We start from the raw sequence: 17,835 nt of genomic DNA, 5'->3' as shown, positions 1-17,835 counted from the left end.
AAATAAAATCTCGTAATAAAATATCCCCAATGCTCATTTCCATCAACACATAATAGTATTTCAACACACGATCTCTCCAAACACACACATTATGTTTATAAATTGATGCAGAAAATCTTCTCTTATCCTTACATCCTCTACATATGATCAGACCACCTTTAATTCGTTTTTATCTCTGTAATACATCTTTAAGTCCACATCCAATTTAATTAGTTAATCTTATAAAACTAAATAATGCCTATCTCCTGGATGGATATGCATATAATTCGGTAGAATCATACTTCTCCGGCTTCTTTAAAGATACGTTTACGCTAGACGAAATGGCCCTGCTGTACTTATGGACCTATATAGTATTGCCTTCTGTTTTCCATGACCATGCATCAAATGTTTCCATAATGATCGCGAAGAACACGTCTTTTTTATGATGACAAATGTCGAGACGAGCACAATGTTCACTTGATGGTCAACTGATAAGTTCTACTCCCTGCTCCTTACAATACAGTGCCTTTCAAAATTATTGGAAAACTGAGGATCCCGAGCGGCACGGGATTACACTCGTCACCTTAAGATAACAGATTTAAGTAAGATTAGTCTTACTCCAGTAATTTCCAAGTCCAATAAAATTCAAACCGAAACAACAATAGTGCTTACACACAATTGCTTGATACAAACGTCCACGAGTGTACTGCGAACACGAAGCAAAACCCTTTGTTTTTGCCAAACAACTGATAATTGCACTGAGCACAGCCAAGTACGAACCAAACGCTTGCATTACACGAATTAGTGCTGGGCTCGTCTAGGGTGGCCACACCTTTATTTTTTAATGCTCCCTTTTTTTCTTTTAGGACACTGATATACATAATTACATGTAAAGATTTTTATTAATTAACTTACAACTGTATTATGTTTACCAGGGGAATGGTGCAGCTGTGTGCAACGATAATGGATACAGAACTTACTGCGTGCTGGATAGTTAATTTTATTTTATATAATATATTGCGTTGTATCTCATTGTTATCACAAGTTGCGGCCTGATGGACGCGCAGTTCATTATTAAGTTTGAGTGCGCTTTCCTTCTTCGAAATACGAGATTGTTGTTACAACAATTACTGTTACGGTCATCGTTATGGCATGGCTAGCATAACTTGATCTTGTGATTCCACTAGTGTTTCATAAGAGCAGCGGTTATCCCTCTTACATCAGATAGTTCTTGACTTGCAATTGTGTATTATTTCATAATTGGTATTTACATATTAAAAATCGAAATCACGAGACGACTAAGGTCCGTAACGTCAGTGTTGTGGGCTGATAATGCCTTTTAATTAAACATCAGTTGCTGTTTCCGTAACTTCTGCCAAAAATATATCTGCAACAATCTGCGAAGAAGTGTATCAGTGAATAACCAGACAGGGTGTATTGTCGCACTTCAGTCAACATTATGCTGTTAACGTGCCTTGAGAGTGCACTGTTCGGGGAATGAAGAACATCTACGTCAATGTTTCCGCCTGTGGGTGTACTTTTGGTCCTTCGAGCCTGGTATGTTCAGTTAATGAAAAGGTGTAAATTTTTTGTGACTAAGAACAAATTTTCATTGTTTATAATTTTTACAGTTAATTATGCCAAAAAGAACCAAGTATGTGCAATATACAGTATCAAAGAAATTAACTTTAATTACTTTATATATCATTTCTGGCTACGACTTCGTTCGCTTTAGGCAATCTTTCGGAAACTCCTGAAAATTTTGGGGAAAATCCTTTATTTTCTAAACCGTTGACGTGTGCAAATTTCATGATGATAGATTGAAAGCTTAACAAACAAACTTGGACTTATTTATATTTTATAATATATTTATATAACTGATTACATTTCCGTCTCCTTAAATCCACGTATGTTTTTTGTGATACATATTAAATTGTCGAATAACTAATGACTATATCGAAGAATAAAAACGCAATTGGAAATGCTGTAACTATTAATAATTAATATGTTTATACAATAATCAATTCCTGTTCCAGAAATTATTTATTGGATATGCACATAAGGGCGGATAAATATGTATTAAATTCCAGATTGTTTTTTTTTGGTGTGGCGGTAAGACATTTCAGATAACATTCATGTAGATGTAAGTTTATATAAATACGACTTAAGAGATTTGACGATTTTAATAATAACTTAAGGCATGGTGGCCGTACAGAATACAATGACCCAGTTTTGATATAAACATTGGGTTAATAAAAGTGCAAAATACCAAAATAAAATACTGGAATACTAATCGAAGTTAAAGATGCTACAGCTCATTTTCATTGCATTCTGAGGCTTGACGTCATTAGCACCACGACACTACGAACGTAATTCAAAGAAGACTCAAAATCTGCCATCATGCCCAGTAAAACTACCCGGTTATATTATCTCTGGACTCGACGCCGATGACGTCACATCCTCGTTTTGTTACGGTGTGAAAAACAAGCATCACTAGGTTTTTATCAATAAATAAACTACTATTTATTTTTTCTGTATTATTAATTAAGTAAAGGTGTTGTGTTGTGATGCTGATTATTATTACAATAGTGAAAAATTAATTAAAGAATCTGGGTTAAGTACAAATGTATTTATTTTTCTATTATGTATATTATAAGAACTATTATTATAGCGACAAAGAACAACAGAAGGATTAATAACAAAAGTCAAAACGTGGCAATGAAAACTTCAAAAACAAAGCAGTGATTGCACGAAAATATCACGAAATGTAACAGTAATGAAACTGCAAACCGTACTGACAAAATAGGTCGTGGGCGAGGGGGTGAAGGGGGTTTTTAAAGCGAGGTCCAGAGATAGTGTGGCCGTGAAGTAAAATAATATATAGGTCACACCTAATAAAATAATAATAATTGAATGCGCAGTAATAGTCATCGTGCATACCTGCGCATTACTTAAACTCTTATCAGGACCTATGCTGTATAAATTTAATTATGTTGTTTTGTGACGTATTACCAGGTGCAGGCTGATTTTGATTATCTTATTGTGTTTATTGAAAATTTCCTATTTACATCTTAGAAAAGTTTATATCCATAATCTACGTGTCCAACTTGACAAAACAATAAAATGGAGGTCTAACCCTTCATCAAGGATTTTTTTTTGGGCATCAACCTAATGGGACTTTTTCTTATAATCGAGTATATTGAAAAGTGATTTAGATATTCTTCTTTTATTGTATTTTGGTTTGAGCTCATGGTCTTGTTACCGATTCTTTAAATAAATAGAACTAGCGTAAAGCCATCACCACCATCCATTTAGTATTAAAAACTATTTTATACGACTAATTCTTATAATACATTTGACGGGGATGTACATTTTTTTATTACTGGCTACATTATAATATGCGTGCACAACATGTTACCAACAAGCTTTTTATGTACAGGAGAGAATGTTGTATTAATCTTAAAGGAGTGCTTACAAAAGTTGAGGAAAAAACTAGGTTAATTTTAAGTTTAGCACATGTATGATGTAGTGATGTTTTATAAGGTTATATAATATGCAACATATTTGTAAAGCATAATTCATGAATTAAATGTTTAAATTGACATAGTTCGTTTATTTCATTTAAATATCAATGGCTTCTCTACAAATTGAAATCTAACATAATCTAAGGGCCTTGTCGAAATAACAAACAGACGAGCATAAATACGCGGCACCTAATGTTAGTAATGACCACGGCCCATACTCTTGTATTCACCAGAGGTGAAGGACCTTAGCGTCGAATAAATGTACATTTCGAGGACAGTAATCGAATCTTGTTCACCGTGGTGTGACTCAACGGTTCTACTCGGCACCTGGCTCGGATGACAGTTCTAGTTAGTACGGTCAGCAAGAAAATCTCAACAAAAGCGTTTTAAATCAAGTAGGTAGATTATTAAAAAACTAATTTAAACTCAGTAAATTTCTGATCCATTTTTTAAGGCTTAGGTTCACTTACTGAGCATAAAAACACAAATGCACTGAAAGTCAGATCCAGGTGGAGCACTTAAAAAAGTTTTTGGCCGATATTTCAAAACTGCACTTTACGGCAAAAGTTATTTAGATCATTTTGTAGACAATACATTTTGCATCTTTAAATTCCTGTAAGTTTTTTACCGTTTACGATTTATACCCATTAAATGAACCGCTTTTTCTATCTCGGCTGATAACTTTTAAAATTTGGATTAATAAAAAAAAATGCATCCATCCCTTTGTATAGATCAGTTTATTCTATAATACTTTAAAAATTCAATAAAGGTTTTTTCGTCTCGATAACGAAAGGAAAACAATAAATAATCTAGTATTAATTGTTTATTTTAGTATTTAATATACAGACAAAGGTACTCTTACGATTTTATTATATTAAAAAGTATAATTGAGTAGGTTTCCCTGTACTTTCCCCGGGGCGTAAAAAGAATAGGGGGGGCCCAGGCCCATGGGTGTCGTAAGAGGCGACTAAGGGCTTTTTAGAAGTGGGAGAGTCACGCTGCCGTCTTATGACGTCAGCACAATCGGGCCAGACTCGTCCGGGTTAATTACGAAGTAGCGGCATAGTGCCGCTACGTTTCGCATAGGTTAGTGTCGAGGACCGGAGGCCATAAGCGGCTCCCGGATATGGATAGCCACATGCCGTCCTTATTAGATATTCTGCTGACTACACATCCCGATAGTTAACCAGGTCTCTCCCTCTCGGAACGTCCGACCATTGCCTGGTCAGGAGTGTAGTGCCAACATCGCAGACCTCCAGCGACCCGCCGCGTTCGGCACTACAAGTCAGCAGATTGAGATAGCATGCGTTCCTTTTTTGCATCCTACCCTTGGGGCAGGGTTTGTTTCACTTAGGATGATCCTAGTGCCTGCGCCGTTGCAGTAGCCGATGTGATACTGCAGGGCATGGATATTTTTATACCAAGCTCTGTAGTACTGATCGGTGGCAGAACACAGCCCTGGTTCGATGCGTCGCCGGTTAAAGCAGCATCTGACTGCAAAAAACAGGCGTATCGAACTTGGGTTGCGGCGCTGGGCTCAAAGGATCCGAACTGCAAAGTTCTGAAGACGAAATATAACCGTGCCTCCAGATTTTTTAAGCGGCAAATCGCCCGTACGATATCGAAGCACGTCGTCAAAATCGGCGAGCAGCTTTCCAGTTACCCGACCGGAACACGCAAGTACTGGTCGTTGTCAAAAGTTGCTCTTGGTAACTTCAACCAGCCGTCCACACCGCCGTTGCACATGAGGAATGACACCCTGGCCCATACGGCAAAAGAGAAAGCCGATCTCCTGTGCACTCTTTTTGCCTCCAACTTGACTCTTGACGACAACGGAAAAACACCGCCGACCATCCCGCGGTATCAGAGCTCCATGCCTGAAGTACAGTTCAAACATAAAACTGTTTGGCGAGCTCTGTTTTCGTTGGACGTCAGGAAGTCGAGCGGGCCGGATGGCAATTCTCCATCGTGCTTAGAACGTGTGTCCCTGACTTGACGCCGGTGCTAACGCGTTTATTCCGGCACTCTTATTCAAAATGCGTAGTCCCTGACTCATGGAAGACAGCCCTTGTCTATCCAATCCAAAAAATGGAGACAGTTCGGATCCGGCAAACTACAGGCCTATTGCTATTACCTCCCTGCTCTCCAAAATCATGGAGAGCATAATTAACCGCCAGCTCTTGGTATACCTTGAGGGTCGCCAGTTGATTAACGTCCGGCAGTACGGCTTTCGCCATGGTCGGTCGACTGGCGATCTTCTGGTATACCTTACACATAGATGGGCTGCGGCTATTGAAAGCAACGGGGAAGGCCTGGATATAGCGAAGGTATGGCACAAGAAGCTCCTCTCAAAACTTCCATCATTTGGGCTTCCGGAGAACTTATGCAAGTGGAACTCCAGCTTCCTCACTGGGCGCAGCATACAGGTCGTTGTCGACGGTTATTGCTCGAATCCCAAGCCCGTGAACGCTGGAGAGCCCCAAGGCTGTGTGCTATCTCCCATGCTGTTTCTTCTGCATATCAATGATATGTTGGACACCTCCAACATACATTGTTATGCGGACGACAGCACTGGTGATGCCGTATACACGGGCCATGCAGGTCTCTCTCGGGAAATCGTCGACCACTGCCGGGAGAAACTTGTGTCTTCTATCGAGGCCTCTCTCGAGAAGGTCGCGGAATGGGGTAAAATGAACCTTGTCCAATTTAACCCCCAGAAAACTCAAGATTGCGCGTTTACCACTAAAATAACCGCATTTGTCGTATCACCGCTCTCCGACAACACTTCCCTTAAAGCCTCGCCTAGTATCGGAATACTGGGTCTCGAAATCTCAAGTGATTGCCAATCTGGAGATGGCCACGAAATTCTCCCTCCAGGGCAAAGCCAAATTGGCTTCGAAGAAGCTGGGCATCATTAATAGAGCACGGCAATACTTCAAGCCGGCCCACATTCTAGCGCTCTACAAAGCGCAGGTCCGGCCACACATGGAGTATTGGTGTCATCTCAGGTCTGGCGCACCCTAGTATCAGCTCGATCCATTTGACCGCGTGCAACGCAGAGCAGCGACGAATTGTCGGGGACCCAGTGCTCTTTGAACGGCTGGATCACTTGGCGTTGCTTAGAGACGTCGCTTCATTGTATGTCTTCTACCGCATTTATCACGGGGAGTGTTTCGAAGAGCTGTTTAACCTGATGCCGCCGAATTCCACCTTCGCAAGACACGCCACAAGTTAGGATATCATTATATGGATGTGTGGCGGTCCTCCACAGTGCGGTTTTCAAGGAGCTTTCTTCCTCGTACAACAAAGCTGTGGAATGAGCTTCCTTGTGCGGTGTTTCCAGGACGATACGACATGGGTACCTTCAAAATAAGTGCTTACACCTTCCTTAAAGGCGGGCAACGCTCTTGTGATTCCTCTGGTTTTGCAAGAGAATGTGGGCGGCGGTTATCACTGAACACCAGCGTACGGGTACGCTCGTTTTTCTTCCTATTCTACAAAAAAAAGGTACAATGGTGCAAAAAAGAACGATACCATGAGAAACGAGCTGAGCTACTAGAAGCAAGGCCTATTCGGCAAGAATTGGAAGCTAATGTGAATTGTGAACCCACCATCAGAACCAATTCCTCCTGAGGCAAAAATTCATGCCTGAACAAAAACAACTGCTATGTATAGCAGTATTATGTATAATATAAAATAATCTTAACCTAACATCAGCTGATGGCTATTTAAACGCCCTGTCCATTTCAATGCAGTGCCGCTCAGGATTCTTGAAAAACCTAAAAATCTGAGCGGCACTACAATAATTGCGCTCGTCACCTTGAGACATAATATGTAAAGTCTCATTTGCCCAGTAATTTCAGCCTCAGCTGCGGCGCCCTTCAGACCGACACAATAACGCTTACACATAACTGCTTCACCGCAGAAAGAGGCGCCGTGGTGGTACCTATAATCTAGCCGGCATCCAGTGGAGCCAAAAGAGCCTCCCACTGGTAACCTTACTATCAGGAAACCTGAACGCTGGAATATTCTCTTTTTCCATAGAAAGAACTGTGTCACTAAGTTTCACACTCGATAACAGGCGTTATAATTTCGTAAAAGTAAGTGAGTACCTAATGACGTTCTATACATATTATATACAAGTGACGTCGTATAAAAACTAAGCCGAAATATGGACTATATCTATACATTTCCGCATTTACTCCAGTTGTTTAAAATATTCTTGGCCAATAAGCAGCAATTAATATTTATTCAATTCTGATTACGTATGTTGAATTTAGGACCCGATTCAGATGACACACGACTAAGTAAAAAAGTGTGCTTACATTGTCTTTATGCACACCTTTGCCATTCCGTTATCAGACTGGGAATGATATGTCCTTATATGTGTATAGAATGTCATTGATCAATGATTAATAAATTCATCGCATGATTCGGTTGGCATTTTCCAGTCTGTACTGTTGTTGCACATAGTATTTTCTTCGATTAACGCGAGTGTTACACATTTAAATAGAACACTCTTAAAGGATTAAAACCCCATAGTACCTCTGAATACGAGATCTGGAAAGGTCCTGAAATGTCGGGATAACGAAAATTCTTATACGCAAAATCTAATGTAAATTAAACAGTTATAATTAAACGCATTTCAATCCTTTAAAAAGTGATTTATTTAAATGTGTAACACTTTGCGTTAATCAAAGAAAATACTTCATCGTATGATTTTTTACAATAATAATATCTTAGTTAATTTATGTGTCTAGATAGACTGTGAGAGCTGTGAACACGGCAAAAAAAATAGCGGCGAATCGTAATCCTCTATTTTCACCAACGCACACGAAAACAAAGTGACATATCACGAGTGTAAGTCGTATTTTGTTATTATATTCTTGATAATGTAATATATGTACATAGGCACATAAGTTAATTTGCTAGAAACTGTCATAACCATAATGTTAACACCAGGAACAGACATAAACTTATAATGCCTACTACGCGGCTAAGTCGAGTTTTTGTAGGGCGCTGTATATGCTGTCACAAAAAGATCCCAGAAAATGTTTAAATCGAAAGTATTATTTACATAAAGGTTACATAAATGACATTCTTAATGAATCACAGATTAGGAATGGAGTGACCGCCCTCAGGCTATTAAATAATAAGTTTAATTGTACATTACATTTTACATTGTAAACATATTTTTTCGATGAAAAAAAAGCCCACTGAGTTTATTGCTCTTATTCTTCTCAGATCTGAGGCATTCATTTTGGAATGGGGGTTTTTGACTAAGTGATATCACATCACATTTAAATAAAAATATTTGAATTTGCCATGCACACTAAAGTAATAGCCCTGACCTGTTTTCATGCGCTGCGTAACAGCAAGAGGTTCTTCTAGATGTATAAATTATCTAAGAAAAGAAAAAAAAGTTAAAACCTGCCACTTTTTTTACATTTCTTATTCATGCTTCATTCTTTATTCTATTCTATTCTTTGCTTTTTATTTTTAAATTCATGATCAAAACATTCTATATAATTATAACTAAATATATTTAGGATTCTCACATGCAAACTGCTCTGATTTGGAGTTCTTTTTAGGACTTGATAAAATACTCGACTCATATATATAATTGAGAACCATAAAAAAAGCATTAATCATTTCGGGAGTCTTCACTTTCACAACACCGTTAATCTGAACATGTGCTTTGGGTAGAACAACTTCACATAACTCAAACACTGTAATATCCACATTTGATATTTGGTATGCTCGATTTTGTAACTTTTGGTATGCCAATTTCACTAAACTCACTAAATCATTTTCCATGTTTTTAACTCTGAAACAAAAGACTAAGTATTATAAAAACACAAAGCCAACAAAACTTAAATAATTATACCTTTTAATATAACCATAGCTTTAATCAAGTATGTGCATGTCATTGTTTTCTATACACACTAGACTCAGAATATACTAGTTCAGGTCGTATCGACCTGAACCCTAATAATGCGTGACGAATAGGGCGTGCGAGATATTTAAAATACTAAAGAGCTAATGTGGCTGACTGTTTACGACTTGTCAATTAGAAGAATCCATCTTGCAGTTAACACTTAACACTTTGTTATGTCTATTCGCAGATATATTGTAATATAATTGGTCTATGATACCTAGGTAACACTGAAAATGTTTAGAAAATGAAAAACGGCTTAATGTAGATAGTTGCCAATACTTTTATTGCTTTTCGAAGTAATCTCCGTTCCTACCTACACATCGTCGCGTTCGATGGAACCATTGAGAAAAGCAGTGGGCCCATTCTTCCTCAGGGTTCTCTTCTATGGCATTTTCGTACGTTTTCACCGCATCTTCAGGGCTAGTAAAGCGAATATCTCAAATTTTATCTAATATATGGGAATAAATAAAAATCGCAGGGCGCCAGTTCAAGACTGTATGGCGGATGGCTCATTATCTCGACACCTGCCATAGTCAAATATTGAACAGTACTTTTTGCGGAGTGCGCTGAAGCATTGTCGTGGTGAAGGAGGATCCTGCTTCGAGAGCGCTGCTGTCGAATTTTTTCCAAAACAACAGACAAACAGCGATTGACATACCAGTCTGCAGTAACTGTACTTCCATCTTCTAGCACAACTGTCGCGAAATGACCTTTCCGACCAAAGAATGAGGCAATCATCTTTTTTCCTTGACTTCTTCCTTTCTTTACCTTAGTTGGCCGATCCTCGAAATGAAACACCCACTGAGCCGATTGTCTTTTGGTTTCGAGTTCGTTGCAATATATCCAGCTTTCATCACCTGTGATGATGTCAAATACAGCATTTGAGTCACAGCCGTTGGACTTACTTAACATTTGGCGACACCAGTCCATGCGAACGTGTTTCTGGTCGTGGGTTAAAGTATTTGGAATCCATCTGGTACAAAGCTTCCTTACGCCTAAATGTTCGTGTAATATTTTTTGAACTTGACTCATACCAATGCCTAGCCTTGCCTATATCTGCTGATAGGTCACTCTCTTATCTTCCTCTATCATGCGTTGCACAGCACTGATGTTATCTTCAGTAGTCGCTGTTAAATGACGTCCCTCACGCGGATCATCACTGAGATTGCTACGTCCACGCTTAAACTCGTTAAACCAATTGTAAATAGTGACACGAGATGGGTCTTCATTAAGAAATGCTAATCGCAGCCTATCATAGCTTTGTTATTGAGTAAGCCCACAACGAAAGTCATAATAAATCATTGACCGAAAATTTTCACGTGTAACAAGAGTTTTAGATTTGCCGCCAATTCACAAAAACAAATGAATGCAATATAGTACATTAGGTTACCAAAGAGTTCTAAAATTGAAATTAAAAAATAGTTTTCATAAGCAATGTTTCTAACTGGCCAGTTCTAAACATTTTCAGTGTAACCCAAGTATATCATATTATCTTATTATTATAATATCTTTAAACAAGCAAATCTTGTATAGATAGATATACACAATCTGAATCTCGGAAACGACTCCAACAATTTTCATAAAATTTAGTATACAGGGGATTTCGGGGGCGAGAAATCGATCTAGCTAGGTTTTAATTTAAAAAAATGTAGTTTTATCCGTGTTTTGATAATGAGAAACAGCTACAATAACACTAGAACACAAAAGGTAAATTTCGCCATTATATACAAGTCTATAATAGCTCAGATGGGACATTGGGTGATCCAGAAAGCAGAAGACCCCGGTTCGAATCCAGATGTCGTATTAGGTTTTTTTTGTTCAAGGGGGCGAGAAATCGATCTAGCTAGGTTTTAATTTAAAAAAATGTAGTTTTATCCGTGTTTTGATAATAAGAAACAGCTACAATAACACTAGAACACAAAAGGTAAATTTCGCCATTATATACAAGACTATAATAGCTCAGATGGGACATTGGGTGATCCAGAAAGCAGAAGACCCCGGTTCGAATGCAGATGTTGTATTAGGTTTTTTTTGTTCAAGTTTTGTACATTCTTAAAAATAAGAGCAAGACAATCGTTGTATACTCAAAAATTACAAATCTTGTAGGACTAATAAAACATACCTTTTTTTTTGTAGGACATTGTTTTATTTGGACGAAAAATATATTACCGTGACACCTTTGCCTTACAGTTACTTATAATAAAAAGTCCTGCGGTATTGACAACTTTTGAGCGTAGGACCAAGATGACATACCATATGACATGACATATTTTTCATGACCTTGTTTATGATACATGTTGGAGAGGGGGGACTCCCTAACAAAACCTTATATTTTGTAGGACAAATATGTTTTCATGTTATTTATACAAATGATTTAAGTTTTATTTAGTGTTAATTCCGCCAATATTTGTTTTTAAAACAATTCGACACGTGTTTCGCCTCTACACGAGGCATCCTCAGGACGTGTTGTCTCGCCAAAATCTGGCACGAGACTGCAAGTCTAAATATTGGCGGAATTAACACTAAAGAAAACTTAAATCATTTGTATAATTATGGATTTCCGCAAAGTAACGCCTAATTCAATAAATTTTCACGTTATTTAGATAATTATCTCGATAATTAACAACGAAAAATTCGGTTAGTAATAAATTTTTAAGATTCGTCAAATCAACATATTTTATCCTTGCTACCCCTATTAAGCTACCATTTACCGATATTACTGTAAGGAAAAAAGTTGGGCGTCTAGTCAAAAGGAAGCTACTCACGAAAAATCAGCTTGTTAGTAATAAATAATGAAAAGTGTACCACGGATCCTGTACTATAATATATAAAATTTTTGTGTCGCGGTGTTTGTTACCAAACTCCTCCTAAACGGCTGAACCGATTTGTATGAAATTTTGTATGCATTTCGGGCAGGTCTGAGAATCAGCCAACATCCATTTTTATTATACCCAAAAAAATTTTTATTAATTAATATGGCAAAACAACCTTTTCAGGGTCAGCTAGTTAATAAAATTCAAACTTATTGCTGTCTATTTATGTGTAGTTTCGTTGTTGCTATTGAGCTGTTTTTCCTTACTAACAAAAGCTTGTTATCATAAATACATATTTATGGACTTTGCTATTAGTGAAAATTACCTAAAATCTAAATAGTCATGAAGACCGAACTACATACACATGGATTTAAACTTAACATGAGCTTATTTCACTGACCTTAACATAATAGATATAAATATTGGAGAAAAATATTTACTATAAACACATACCCATTCCAAATACAACGCAATTCTCCAATTTCTAAATTACAATTCACTTTGTCCTCTCCCATTTTAAATCTTAACACAAATGGATCAGTACTTTTTGAGCTGTCACATTCAATAAAACTGAATGCAAAGAGAAGCATGTGATGCTGAAAAAGGTAAAAAATTAATGCTTATGAAATGATACGCATAAATATAATCATGTACATAACTGCATTACTTTAACATATCAACTCGTATATTAAAATAAATTAACTGTTGGAACTGCCCAACATGTGCATGTGTGGCTCTTCCATGTTCTAAATACTATTCAACCAAGAGCCTTGTTTCAAGGAAAAATGGGAGTTGATAAACATCCTAACTCTTCCCTGACAATACATATAATCTATGAATATAGTGTATGTTAGAAAAAACATTATTGAATTCATTTGTGGGATTTTACAATTATATATCAGACAGCATACATGAGTCCCCAAGCACAAATTTAAGAAATATATTAAAGCTTCTTTGACAAGGAAGACTTACTATAGAAATAGAACCAGATTATATGGAAGATAATAATGTATAGGTTCTTGTCTGGTTCTGCACAAGGCACCTAAAATTGTATAATATTAAGTAGGGTAAGCATTTTTGTTGTGACATAAAATACAAGATGGGCTGCGAGTTTCTTATCAGTTCTTCTGACTGTGTCAAACTCCAGCTTCATGATGTTTACCAATTAGTATTGTTGCAATAAGTTATGTAATTGTCACACCTATATATTTAGTTGATATTTGAAAAAATACACCCTGTATTATTACACTATTTCATAGTATTGCCAATAACGATCAAATTATAGGAAGTAATGATATACGGCAAACTAAAGGAAAGAGCTCACTTTAAGAATATCCTATTATATTTTTATACAAGTATGTCAAGCTATTGTGCAGTTCAACTTAAATCTTGATGTAAATGTCTTACTTGACTTGAATCATATCTTATTAGAAAGAAAACTGAATTTTTAATCTCTCATACCTGTCCAAAGTAATACTGATTTATGTTACAGTCAAATATCTTTTGTAATGTCGATTTGACAGTATTGCCAATCTTCTGTTCACCTCTTTCCAACATGTAAGGCAAATTCACAGCATGGCTTATTTCTTTGCTTTTTCCCCAGGATAATAAGATAGCTGTATAGGCCACTTTGCTTTGTGTGGTGTTTTGCATTTTAACAACTACCTGAAATTATTTGATTTGGCATAAATATTATAAAGGCTAAATTAAATATAAATATTATTATATTAAAGGAATAGATAATAGTTTGCCAATCATTAAACAACAAGTCTGGGGGTGCACTTAAATGGTAGGGTTTATTTATAACATTATTTATATTGTGCTGCAGCAAATCACCGCATTTATCACGGGAGTGTTCCGAAGAGCTGTTTTACCTGATTCCTGCCGCCGAATTCCACCTTCGCACGACACGCCACAAGTTAGGATATCATCCTCACCATCTGGATGTGTGGCGGTCCTCCACAGTGCGGTTTTCAAGGAGCTTTCTTCCACGTACTACAAAGCTGTGGAATGAGCTTCCTTGTGCGGTGTTTCAGGGACGATACGACATGGGTAGCTTCAAAAAAAGCGCGTACACCTTCCTTAAAGGCCGGCAACGCTCCTGTGATTCCTCAGGTGTTGCAAGAGATTGTGGGCGGCGGTGATCACTTAACAACAGGTGACCCGTACGCTCGTTTGTCCTCCTATTCCATAAAAAAAAAAACAATATTTCCTACTTTAACTTAGTTTTTTACTTCAATGTACTGAAGATTTCTGCTAATTCCACAATTCAATCAGGCTACTAAACACATAAATCACAAATGGCAATGGTGGTTTCTGCTCCATTGGAATATATTAATTTGAACTTGCAACTACTACATACCATTTTAGGCTTTCAAGATTATAACAAGTGTAAAACATAATTTAATTCACAGGAGAGAGTCAAAGGTGCTATAGCATCCTTGGTGGTGCTGAATAAATAAAAATGTTGAATATCTGGTGGCAGTAATGTAATATAATGTGTTCCTGGTCCTGGGCTATTACCCAGACCATGAGAATAAATACTCTTTAAAAAACAGTAACTTTTAAAACTTCAACAGTTTCATATTACAAAATCCTTGATTTTGCATACTTTAAAATAACTTTTAGATGTGTCTATCATAAATTAATTACAGAAGGCACAGGAATATTGAAATACTTGAAAGATATCAAGATAACGGGGAGACCCATGTTCCATATTCTACTACATATAGGTATATTATATATAAGTAATGTACTTCACAGCAAATTATTGGCTTTTGCTGAAATTTGTAAATGGTTTAGGGTTCCATTTTAGGCTTTTATAATATAATGAACATAGAGTAGAGATTCTATTAAAACCAGTCTAATTATTGCTGGAGCCAATCAGATATCCCTCGACAGAGAACTGTATCTGCAAAAGTAATGCACAGTCATAATATGAGATGTTAATACAAGACAACATAAATAAATTAATCCATCAAAATCAATGTTTTTAAAAATAATAAAATTTTATATATTATACACATTTTCTTGAAATGTTAAAATAGTTTATACAGCCTCATCATCAAATGACTTCTACTAAGAATTAATTTGAATAGGCAAGTTTCATTTGGCATAAAATGTTTGTTCCCTCTCACTTGATTCAATAATATTTTCTCTCTATTGCTATGTTTTTATTAAAAAATTCAGTTTTAATTGTTGTAAGTAAGCTCACAGAGTTTGCTATAATGTTAAGCACTGTGTATGAGTTTTGAAATACCTATTTTATAGGTGTTTCCAAATAATATGTGCAATGCCTCCTCATAATATGGCTGAGGATAATTAGTTTGCTACCTCCTTTTTGCCGACTTCTGTATGTATGGAATACATCGACAATTTTTTCAAACCAAACTATGAGTTTGTATAATGCAGGCCCATATAATTAAGACTCTGCTACATACAAATAATATTATGAGATTCAAATTAATATACACACATCAAAAAAGTCTAAGCAACATGCATGATATTACAAATTTACCGTTTATATTAATTAATTTCTAATCCCCTTATTCATAATGGTCCCCTAACTTTGAACAGCCGCTTAGGAGTGTTTTTTCTCATTCTGACTTTGGTCAATAGAAGAAGACAGAGTGAGAATTAGCAATGCTTTAAGTTGGCTGACTATTATGAATAAGAGGGTAAGTCTTTATTCACACAAAGTCCAAAGGTATGTAAACTTTTTTGTTATTGATGACATACTGGCTGGTTGTAAAAAATTTCGATTATGTTTTGCTTTTTTCATAAAATTAAATGAAAGGGAATTTGTTTGAATTTAAGTGCGTTTTTATTTCTTCGTTTAGTCTTGATTTTATAATTTTACCAACCTTATAAATAAAGTTAGCGACAAAATTTAATTGTTAGATATTCTTTACGTCATGGAGCGACGTCATTTGACGGCAAATGAAATGCAAAGAGCTGTAGGAATGTTGCAAGCAGGAAGTAATCAATCTCAGGTATCTCGGCATTTTGGCATTCATAGAAGTGTTATTTCTCGTCTTTGGCAGGGCTACAATAATACAAGGGAACCCGCTGAACAGCATTCAGGCTGTAAAAGGAGTACAACCACTCGGCAATACCAGTACATATGTGGGTACATATAACTGACTGCAAGATGCCAGTCGATGTTAACCGCTCAAGAGATAAGTTTGAGGCTACAAAATTCAAGTGGTGTTGGTGAAAGTCCCCAAACTGTGTGAAATCGACTACATGATTTCGGCCTACGAGCTCGAGGTGCATTCAGGAAGTTCATCCATATAGCAGCTCAACAGTTATGGTATGGGCGGGTATTATGAAGAACAGCTCGAACTGAGCTCGTTTTTGTAAATGGAAATATGATCTCTGAAAATTACATTGAGGATATTCTGAGACCTTATGTCCATCCATTTGCACAAACCTTTGCCTCCGATTTTAGGTTATTGCATGACAATGCATGTTCACATACAGCTCGGAGAACCAGTCAATACTCGGCAACAGAGAACGTCCGGGTATTGCTCTGGCCTGCACAATCGCCAGACCTCAACCCCATCTAGCACTCATGGGACATGCTCCAGACACATTTTTTGAAGGACTTGGACTGAGTGACAACAACCCAGCAGCTGAAGGATTTGCTACAATTCCATTGGGAGCGAATAACACAAGATGACATAAACATTATCATTAATTCAATTAGTAATTGTTGCCGACAAGTTCTGAATAGCAGAGGAGGCCATACTTTGTATTTAATTATCCTATGCTTTCACAATAAATTCATTTTCTGCTTATGTACCTTAGTTTCTGCAGTATATTCTAATATTTTTAATTTCTGTTATTAAAAGAACTTATAAATACAACAGCTGTTATTTTTACATTATAGGACCCTTAAAAAAATATTTTAGAAATAAATACAGTGTTATAATGTGAAAAACCATCCTAAAATTTAAATAAGTAGGTACATGTTGCTTAAACTTTTTGATGTGTGTATTTATAATTGGAACCCTGGAAATTAACGAAATAGGCTAGTTAATTATTATTTAAGTTGTCATGTTCAAAACACAATTGAGATATTAAATAATTATAATGGCAAATAAATGTATCTATAAAATAAAAGATTCTTACCATAATACTATTGGAATCATCTTCAGAATATTTGAGTTGTGGTAAATCTTCTAGAATGACTGAATACTTGATAGCAGCATTTGAAGTAATTGCACTAACGAGGTCTTGACGTATTTTCGAAGCGTATTGCTTTAATTTCAAGGGAGAGTATTGCATGTTGTATAATGGTGAAACTTTATTTATTTTCCATTGATTTTCGTTATGAATCACTAGTATAAACAAAATAGGTACATGAATTCTTACCGTCAACATTAAAATACAAATAAACAAGTGTGATATTTACCAGCTAAAGGGTCACTACACGCTACAGACATCTCCATACTTCATTAAATAATACATACACAATATAACAATATTATTTACAAGGTATTCTTAATAGAAGTTGTATAAAATAATCTAATTTTACTAGAAACTATGATTTTTTTTCAAACTAGAGATATTTCTTCAT

At 36.4% G+C, this 17,835-nt stretch overlaps 2 protein-coding genes and 1 long non-coding RNA gene across 4 annotated transcripts in view; 1 reads left to right on the top strand and 2 right to left on the bottom strand.

Annotated features, from left to right (window-relative positions):
- Positions 1 to 3,581, top strand: part of LOC126971965 (ras-related protein Rab-2A) — an 18,604-nt gene extending 15,023 nt beyond the window's left edge. Inside the window, exon 6 of the mRNA XM_050818499.1 lies at positions 915 to 3,581. The gene's annotated coding sequence lies outside the window, so the exon portion shown is untranslated. The remainder of the gene's footprint in view (positions 1 to 914) is intronic.
- The window catches only part of LOC126971976 (uncharacterized), a 500,026-nt gene continuing 485,522 nt past the window's right edge, over positions 3,332 to 17,835 (bottom strand). For both annotated transcript variants that reach the window (XR_007731019.1, XR_007731018.1), the window contains exon 2: positions 3,332 to 6,886. This is a non-coding gene — a long non-coding RNA (uncharacterized LOC126971976). The remainder of the gene's footprint in view (positions 6,887 to 17,835) is intronic.
- On the bottom strand, positions 3,332 to 17,835 carry LOC126971955 (uncharacterized). Its single transcript, XM_050818489.1, has 5 exons — positions 17,671 to 17,835; positions 17,388 to 17,596; positions 13,716 to 13,919; positions 12,708 to 12,850; positions 3,332 to 9,330 (listed from the first exon to the last, which is right to left on the bottom strand). Exons 1-5 carry the CDS (start codon positions 17,705 to 17,707, stop codon positions 9,039 to 9,041), a joined length of 885 nt encoding a protein of 294 aa, XP_050674446.1. The 5' UTR covers positions 17,708 to 17,835; the 3' UTR covers positions 3,332 to 9,038.

Source organism: Leptidea sinapis, chromosome 25, assembly GCF_905404315.1.
Source record: "Leptidea sinapis chromosome 25, ilLepSina1.1, whole genome shotgun sequence".
Lineage (NCBI taxonomy): Eukaryota > Metazoa > Arthropoda > Insecta > Lepidoptera > Pieridae > Leptidea > Leptidea sinapis.
Note: the sequence above shows the minus strand (reverse complement) of the source record. Positions and strands in the feature narration are given on the sequence as shown.

Bases quoted from the DNA above. Each gene is read 5' to 3' on its own strand.
- LOC126971955 (XM_050818489.1), bottom strand. From the start codon at position 17,707: ATGGAGATGTCTGTAGCGTGTAGTGACCCTTTAGCTG. The intron at 12,851-13,715 runs GTATGAGAGATT...TACCTTTTTCAG, and splicing joins ATCAGTATTACTTTGGACAG to CATCACATGCTTCTCTTTGC. The intron at 9,331-12,707 runs GTATGTGTTTAT...CTTTTGTTTCAG, and splicing joins TTGCGTTGTATTTGGAATGG to AGTTAAAAACATGGAAAATG.